General features: G+C 35.7%; 1 protein-coding gene across 1 annotated transcript in view; it reads right to left on the bottom strand.

The window, feature by feature from the left end:
- Positions 1 to 9378: 9378 nt before the first annotated feature.
- LOC103606152 (olfactory receptor 7G1-like) overlaps positions 9379 to 9981 on the bottom strand; it is a 1378-nt gene continuing 775 nt past the window's right edge. Inside the window, exon 2 of the mRNA XM_008590747.1 lies at positions 9379 to 9925. Within this exon, the coding sequence (XP_008588969.1) occupies positions 9379 to 9925 (547 nt within the window). The remainder of the gene's footprint in view (positions 9926 to 9981) is intronic.

Raw genomic sequence — 9981 nt, 5'->3', positions numbered from 1 at the left:
AAAAAAAGAAACTGGATATATTTTGATGGTCTACATAATAGGGTTTTCTGAAAAATTAAGCACAAGGTGTAGGAGGAAGAAATTAACAATGATGCTAAGATGTTTTGCCTGGACATCTGAACGTTTGAAATAGCCACCAATTGTGATAGAAAAAAAAACTATGAATGAAGCATATTTGGGTGTTTACAAATATATTAGCAGTGTAGTTTTGGCTATGTTGAGCTTGAGTTGCCTATTGGGCATGTACATGGAGAGTTTAAATGGGAGGTTAGATATCCAAATCTAGAATTCAGGGGAGAATTATTCTATAAAGACATAAAATTGGGAATGATTGTATGTAGGTGACTTCTTTTAAAAAGTATGGTAGGGAGCTGTCTTGTTAGCTCAGTTGGTTAGCGCACAGCATTGCAACACCAAGGTCAAAGGTTTGGATGCCCATTCCACACAGCTGCCACAAAAAAAAGAGAAAAAAAATTAAAAATTATGGTAAAATATATATAACCTAAAATTTACCATTATAACCACTTTTGACTGTACAATTCAGTAGTGTTAAGTACATTTGCATTGTTATGCAACCAATCTCCAGAACTCTTTCCATTTTGGAAAAATAAAACTCTATACCCTATAAAGAATACGTTCACATTTCCATCCCTGCCCCCAGACTCTGGTAACCATAATTTTACTCTATGAATTTGTCTACTCTACATACCTCCAATAAATGATGTCATTAGGCATTTGTCTTTCTGTGACTGGCTTGCTTCACTTAGCATAATGTACTCGAGGTTCATCCATGTTACAGCACGTGTCAATATTTCCTTCTTTTTTAAAGCTGAATAGTATTCCTTGTATGTGTATACCACATTTTGTTTATCTCTGATCAATACAGACAGATCTATTACTCCCTTTGTAGGATTTTATAACCATCTTTGCTACTTTTATCACAATAATTTCAATTTTTTTTTTTTTCACATTCACATTTTTTTTCACTGTGGGCTGAATTTATGATACTTTATTTTTAATAGAGTTGTGGGAAATTACAGTGTCATGGGAAAGCATGAGTGTACAAGCATAATCTCAGTATATTCAGGAAGATCTCATCCCTTATTTAATAAGTGGGGATGCTACTTCATGTTAATATTAAATTGGATAAGATTAGCATCTTAATGTTAAAATTAATTTTTTTCATTTGTAATGAATTCATGATTTTCATATGCTTATCTAATTATTTTCTGGTTCCAAACGAACATTATTGACCAACAATTTTCTTAATATATTAAAGCACTCAAGAGACAGGATTGTGTCCCAATATCATCCTTCACCGTCTTAACTCCATTCACATTAAACTCATAAAATAATAGACAAAGTACAGAAGGACAGAAATGTATAAAACATAAAAAGCACATACAATGTAAAATATATTTAAAAATTAAAAAGGGCTTTAGTGAAGCTTCGTTATTGAGAATCGTGAGTGGATACAAAGTTGTGAACACAGCCTGGACCCACAACTGTGGACTTAGAACAGCTGAGAGTTTCAGAAAGCATCCAGGGAAGAACTGAACCAAACTTCTGGCTGGCTTGATGACTGGACTTTTTATATTCTCAGTAGTGTTAGGAATCAGTCATTAGATGGAATTCAAGGTGAGAGGTTGTAGGATTGGTCAGGGCCACTGTGAACCTGCTGGAGGAGGAAGACAGAGCACATGGGTAAGATGAAAGATAAAAACATTTTTACTTTTTAGATTTATTTGTTTATTTCAGTTCCCACTTATGAGTGAGTACATGTGGTATTTTTCTTTCTGCGACTGGCTTATTTTACTTAACATAATTTTCCCTAAGTTCATCCATGATGCTGCAAATAGAATAGTTTCATTCTGTTTTTTATGGCAGAGTAGCATTCCATTGTGTATATATACCACAGTTTCCTTATCCATCCAGTTGTCCATCAATGATATTTAGGTTGGTTCCAACTCTTGGCTATTGTAAATACACCTGCAGTAAACATGGGAGTGTAGGTATCCCTTTGACACGATGATACAGCAATCAAAATAATTCATTGAACTTTCAAAAGGAGAGAAGAGAAGTGAGGCGACCAGAGTTGGGAAGAGAGAAAGGGGAGAGAGGATTAGCAATAAATTAGTAAAGGGCTGCAAAAAATCATTACATAGTGTAATGTTGAAAAAAAATATTTTATAATTGAAACAACTACTGAACAATTATAGTAATGAGGATTAAGGTAATGTAAAATTTCTGATTAAAAAAAAGAGAGATAGAGAAAAAACTAGCAATTCAAATAGAATCTGAAAATCAAAATATAAATACCCAGAAAGAAATGGATCTTAAAAACGTAAATCTACGAAATCAGTAACACAACATAAATTCCTTCCAGATGAAATCACTCTCGTACGATGTCATGTCAATGCTGTTATCAAAGTAACAAGTGTCAGCATTGGCATGGAGAAAGGAAAAAAATTTATAACTGAAACAACTACTGAACAATATGGTAATGAGGATTAAGGTAATATAAAATTTCTCATTTAAAAAAAGAAAAGAGAAAAGCCTAGCAATTCAAATAGAATCTGAAAATCAGAATTTAAATACCCAGAAAGAAAATGATTTTGAAAAGCTAAATCTGCAAACCCAATAACACAACACAAATTCCTTCAAGATGAAATCACTCTTGTACAATTTCAAGTTAATGCTCTTATCAAAAAGACAAGTGTCAGCATTGGCATGGAGAAAGGGGACGGTAGTCCACTGGTGGTGGGAGTGTGTATTAGTGTAGCCACTGTGGAGAGCAGTGTGGAGGTTCCCGAAGAAGTTAAAAATAAAGCTACCATAGGACCCAGCAATCCCTCTCTGCATATACACCCAGAGGAGATGAAACCACCACTCAGAGAAATACCTACACTCTCTTTTTCAGTGCAGCATTATTCACAACAGCCAAGTGTGCAAACAGCCTAATGTGTCTGTTGACAGAGAAATGGTAAAGAAAATGTGGGAGGTATGTGAGTATATATGAGGGGTCTTCAACAAGTTCATGGAAAGATTCATATTAACTTTTAACTCCATTTTCCACGAACTTTTCAAAGTACCCTGGCACATATAGTGGAATATTATTCAGCCTTAAAAAAGAAGGATATTCTGCCATTTGCAACAACGTACAGACCTAGAGGACATTATGTTAAGTGAAATAAGCCAGACAGAGAAAAATACTACATGATCTCGCTTACATGTGAAATCTTAAAAAAAAACATCAAATACATAGAAACAGAGGTGAATGGTGGTCAGCAGGGGCAGAGTGGCCTGGGAAATAGGGAGATGTAGGTAAAAGATTACAGATTTGCATTTATGGAGGATGAACTATTCCAGAGACATAATGTACACCATGATGACTACTGTTAGTAATACCGTACACCAGACTATGAGGGTAGAGTGTTTTGACCATCAAAAAAAGAAAGGAAAGAAAAAAATGAAAAGAAAAGGATGAAAAGAAAGGTAACTATGTGAGGTAATGGATATAATAATTTGCTTGACTATAGTAATTACTTCACTATGTAGTGTTGTACACCTTAAATTTAGACAATAAAAAATAAAATATGTTGCCAAACATGCATTAAGCATTCTACAGAAATAAAATAATACAAATTTCTTGGAACACTGCCCCCCTTGTATTTTCATTCCTAATCTCTTTCCTTTCGACCACGGGACCACTTCTCTAAACTTGGTATTATCCCCTTGCACTTTCAATATATTTCTTTGTGCTTCTATCAATAAACGATGCTACCACTTTGCAGCTTAAAATTTTATATATGTGTCATTTTGCAATTGGTTTATTTAAGATAATACACTTAGTGACTTATCAGTCTTAGTACATTTCATTCTGCTTCCTTATCTTTTACTCCTTCACTGTATTCCACTGTCTTACAACCTTACAATTTATTTATAGCTTCTCAAACTTATGGGCATTTGCATCAGGTGCACACACACACGCACACACACACACGCACACAGTTTTCAACAATGCATAAGGACCCAACAAATTCAAGACCGCGGTTCCCTCTGGAATTGGAAGGAGGGGAAGAAAGAATAAAAACAGAATATCTTTGCTATACAAACAGAAAGGACATTGTTGGGTGGGACGGAGGAGAGGGAGGGGGGGGGGAGGTTTCGGTAATGGGACACAATAACCAACCACATTGTATATCGACAAATTTTTTTTAAAAAGCCCAGATATTCAGAATATATTAAATATATTGTTTACATAAAAAAAGAATATGTTTGCTATACATGCTGTGTTTTTACTTTGAGAAAAGAACTATTATAGCAAGTGTCAAACGTTACTTATTCTGGAAATAAATACATGGGCACCTGTCCTCCTATTCTGCACCTCTTAAATATTTCACAGGTAACAAAAGAGACACTTTTAGGCTGGAGATGTAGCCTGTGGGGTCTCCCCCTCGCCTGCAAGAGTCTCACAACCAGGCACCAGGGTCAACTACAAAGATAACAATTACAATAGGACATCAAGAACAAGGTATGGAACTTTGAACATGCTATAAATTGGTTTAACCACTTAGGATAATACTTGGAACTACCCAAAGGAACATAAGTTCCCCCATATACCTGTAATCCCATCCCAACTGCAAAACTCTATCTCTTTATCACAAGAACACACAAATAAGAATATTCAACAGATTTATTCATAATAGCAAAAAATAATTACAAACAAATAAAATTTTCATCAATATTAGAAAGTATTTCAATTTGACAAGATATCATGCATTATTTAAAAAAGAGATTATTGTAAATAAATCAGCACTGTATACACAACAACATAGTAGAATATCTAAAGTGCAATACTGAGAAAAAAATCAGGAAATAAAATTCACACATTAAGATTAAACTTTTAACAGGTTTGAAAAAAGGCAAANCAGAGTTGGGAAGAGAGAAAGGGGAGAGAGGATTAGCAATAAATTAGTAAAGGGCTGCAAAAAATCATTACATAGTGTAATGTTGAAAAAAAATATTTTATAATTGAAACAACTACTGAACAATTATAGTAATGAGGATTAAGGTAATGTAAAATTTCTGATTAAAAAAAAGAGAGATAGAGAAAAAACTAGCAATTCAAATAGAATCTGAAAATCAAAATATAAATACCCAGAAAGAAATGGATCTTAAAAACGTAAATCTACAAAATCAGTAACACAACATAAATTCCTTCCAGATGAAATCACTCTCGTACGATGTCATGTCAATGCTGTTATCAAAGTAACAAGTGTCAGCATTGGCATGGAGAAAGGAGGATGCTAGTTCACTGCTGGCAGGAATGTAGGTTAGTGTCGCCACTGTGGAAAGCAGTATGCAGGATGCTAAAGAAACTAAAGACTGAACGATCATAGGACCCAGCAATCCCTCTTTGCATATATACCCAGAGGAAATGAAATCACTCCTCAAAGAAATATCTACACTCTCTTTTCCATTGCAGCATTATTCACAATAGCTAAATATGGAACAGCCTTAAGTGTCTGTTGACAGATAAATGGGTAAAGAAAATGTGGGAGGTATGTGAGTATATATGAGGGGTCTTCAACAAGTTCATGGAAAGATTCATATTAACTTTTAATTCCATTTTCCATGAACTTTTCAAAGTACCTTTGCACATATAGTGGAATATTATTCAGCCTTAAAAAAGGATATTCTGCCATTTGCAACAATGTACAGACCTAGAAGACATTATAGAAATTATAATAACGTGAAATAATCCAGACACCGAAAAATACTGCATGATCTCACTTACATGTGAAATATTTTTTTTTTTAAAAAATCAAATACATAGAAACAGAGAGGAGAATGGTGGTTAACAGGGGCAGGGTGGCCTCGGAAATACGTAGATGTAGGTAGAAAGGTACAGTGTTGTAGTTATGGATGATGAACAAGTCTAGAGATACAACATACACCACAATGACTACAGCATGTGGGAGGTATGTGAGTATATATGAGGGGTCTTCAACAAGTTCATGGAAAGATTCATATTAACTTTTAACTCCATTTTCCACGAACTTTTCAAAGTACCCTGGCACATATAGTGGAATATTATTCAGCCTTAAAAAAGAAGGATATTCTGCCATTTGCAACAACGTACAGACCTAGAGGACATTATGTTAAGTGAAATAAGCCAGACAGAGAAAAATACTACATGATCTCGCTTACATGTGAAATCTTAAAAAAAAACATCAAATACATAGAAACAGAGGTGAATGGTGGTCAGCAGGGGCAGAGTGGCCTGGGAAATAGGGAGATGTAGGTAAAAGATTACAGATTTGCATTTATGGAGGATGAACTATTCCAGAGACATAATGTACACCATGATGACTACTGTTAGTAATACCGTACACCAGACTATGAGGGTAGAGTGTTTTGACCATCAAAAAAAGAAAGGAAAGAAAAAAATGAAAAGAAAAGGATGAAAAGAAAGGTAACTATGTGAGGTAATGGATATAATAATTTGCTTGACTATAGTAATTACTTCACTATGTAGTGTTGTACACCTTAAATTTAGACAATAAAAAATAAAATATGTTGCCAAACATGCATTAAGCATTCTACAGAAATAAAATAATACAAATTTCTTGGAACACTGCCCCCCTTGTATTTTCATTCCTAATCTCTTTTCTTTCCACCACGGGACCACTTCTCTAAACTTGGTATTTTCCCCTTGCACTTTCAATATATTTCTTTGTGCTTCTATCAATAAACGATGCTACCACTTTGCAGCTTAAAATTTTATATATTATATGTGTCATTTTGCAATTGGTTTATTTAAGATAATACACTTAGTGACTTATCAGTCTTAGTACAGTTCATTCTGCTTCCTTATCTTTTAGTCCTTCACTGTATTCCACTGTCGTACAACCTTACAATTTATTTATAGCTTCTCAGACTTATGGGCATTTGCATCAGGTGCACGCACAAACGCACACACGCACACACACACACACGCACACACACACACACGCACACAGTTTTCAACAATGCCTAAGAACCCAACAAATTCAAGACCGCGGTTCCCTCTGGAATTGGAAGGAGGGGAAGAAAGAATAAAAACAGAATGTCTTTGCTATACAAACAGAAAGGACATTGTTGGGTGGGACGGAGGAGAGGGAGGAGGGGGGGAGGTTTCGGTAATGGGCCACAATAATCAACCACATTGTATATCGACAAATTTTTTTAAAAAAAGCCCAGCTATTCAGAATATATTAAATATATTGTTTACATAAAAAAGAATATCTTTGCTATACATGCTGTGTTTTTACTTTGAGAAAAGAACTATTATAGCAAGTGTCAAACGTTACTTATTCTGGAAATAAATACATGGGCACCTGTCTTCCTATTCTGCACCTCTTAAATATTTCACAGGTAACAAAAGAGACACTGTTAGGCTGGAGATGTAGCCTTTGGGGTCTCCCCCTCCCCTGCAAGAGTCTCACAACCAGGCACCAGGATCAACTACAAAGATTACAATCACAATAGGACATCAAGAACAAGATATGGAACTTTGAACATGCTATAAATTGGTTTAACCACTTAGGATAATACTTGGAACTACCCAAAGGAAAATAAGTTCCCCCGTATACCTGTAATCCCATCCCAACTGCAAAACTCTATCACTTTATCACAAGAACACACAAATAAGAATATTCAACAGATTTATTCATAATAGCAAAAAATAATTACAAACAAATAAAATTTTCATCAATATTAGAAAGTATTTCAATTTGACAAGATGTCATGCATTATTTAAAAAAGAGATTATTGTAAATAAATCAGCACTGTAAACACAACATAGTAGGATATCTAAAGTGCAATACTGAGAAAACAATCAGGAAATAAAATTCACACATTAAGATTAAACTTTTAACAGGTTTGAAAAAAGGCAAATTTTAAACTGGACGAAAACATATACAGAGGTGATAACATAATGAGTTTTAACCCTATTGCTAGTTTCCTTGAGCAAATAAGTTCATTTACTGATAATTTCAAAGGAGTCAACCTAGTAGAAAAAACATCTCATAAAATAATAAATACAATTTCAGGACAGTGTTGACCACCATGAAGGCAGAAGCCATGAAGGGTGGTGAGTGGAACACCCAGAAGTTAGATTCTATTTCGATGCCACTTCTATACTTTTAACCTCTGGGAAGTGATATGAATTTTTATTATGTTACTATTCTTTGAGAACTACAGATCAGATTTATGCACTCTTTGTGTACGTTATTTTCACAAATAAATTTGAAAAGGCCTTACACATTCCTAATTCTAAATACTTTCTCACGTGATCTTCTGATGTAAGAGTCATGCATGTCAGACATCAGAGATTATCAGATACTCACACAGTGCCTGTTAAAAATACCCATCCCTCCATATATCCCCAGAGATTCAAAATCAGCATCACGTTCTAACTGAGGTAACCGACCAGCCCGAGAGATTCCAAATCAGTATTTCTTGGGTGAGGTTAGGGAAGTGGCCCTTTGAGCAAAGACTACAGATAAATTATCTCTGCAGGTGTTCCATAGACATCAACTGGAAAAGCTCTGGGATAGAACCCATCTTGGTGGCCACTTAGGGAGCTGTTTCTTAGCTGCAGTGCTGAAACTAACACTGCTTTCTCAACCTCCAATGATGACCAGAACAGAAGGCTGTCCAGACAATCCTCTGGTTCTCCTTTAAAACTCCACTGTGTTTATCCCCATACCCACAGGGATAATTCTGACTGATAGCTCCTTTTTCTGGCTGTGCCTATGTGGAAAGTGAAGGTGTGATTGTGACCAACATTCCTCTTTTCCTCTTTTTACAGTCAACAAACTCTCAAAGTAAAGTGATTCTCCCTAGAGTAGCTTTGCTCATAAATATGTATTTAAATGTTTTGCAAGGGAGCCCTAAGACTGCAGCCAATCCTCTAAGACATCAATGACACAATGAATTTTATTCAATTACATTTCTCTGTGTGGACTCTGCCAGGGATGAGTAAGAAACACTGAAAGACAAGATGAATGAGAAAAACAAAATTTAGATATATTCTTATAAATAAATCCATAAGAAGTTTTCAAAGAAAATAAGAAAATGATTCCAGACAAATAAACTGAGCTTAGAAAATGGAACTAATTTTTGAAACATCACAGAGCTGTACAGTGAGCAAGTCTGCTTTCAACCCCAAGTTAGTCAGCTTTCAACCCAAAGTTAAAATGAACTAACCCATTATGTTCTCTAGTCACTACAGAACAACTTGGTAATGCAAGACTCACGAACCACAGCTCATCCAGTATTTCTGTCACTTTGACTCATTCTAGAAGCCTCAGTCCAAAGCAGATGACACAGTCACACAAGGGGAGGTGTCCTACCAATGAGTTTCCTTAAAGCTCCCTTCATGTCCCTGTTCCTCAGGCTGTAGATAAAGGGGTTCATCATTTGAGGGACCACCGTGTACATCACTGAAGCCACCGCAGTGATTCTGGATGAGTCAGTAATTGCAGAACTAATGTAGACCCCAAAGCCTGTCCCATAGAACAAGGACACAACTGAGAGGTGAGACCCACAGGTGGAAAAAGCTTTATATTTTCCACTTGCGGATGGCATTCTCAAAACAGAGGCGACAATTTGAGTATAAGAGAAAATTATTCCAGACAGAGGAATACCACCAAATATGCTAGTTGCAGAATATATCAGGATATTATTGATGAGGGTATCCGAACAGGCGAGCTTGATGACCTGAACAACTTCACAGAAGAAGAGGGGGATTTCAACATCTGTGCAGAAGGACAGCCGCAGCACCATCAGAGTGTGGATCAGGGCATCCACTAGGCAAATAAACAGGGATAGAGAAATCAGCAGACCACAGAGGCGGGAGTTCATGATGACCATGTACCTCAGTGGGTGACAAATGGCCACATATCGGTCATAAGCCATTACTGCAAGAAGGCA

Source organism: Galeopterus variegatus, unplaced genomic scaffold, assembly GCF_000696425.1.
Source record: "Galeopterus variegatus unplaced genomic scaffold, G_variegatus-3.0.2 Scaffold6349, whole genome shotgun sequence".
In the NCBI taxonomy this organism is placed as follows: Eukaryota; Metazoa; Chordata; class Mammalia; order Dermoptera; family Cynocephalidae; genus Galeopterus; species Galeopterus variegatus.
Note: the sequence above shows the minus strand (reverse complement) of the source record. Positions and strands in the feature narration are given on the sequence as shown.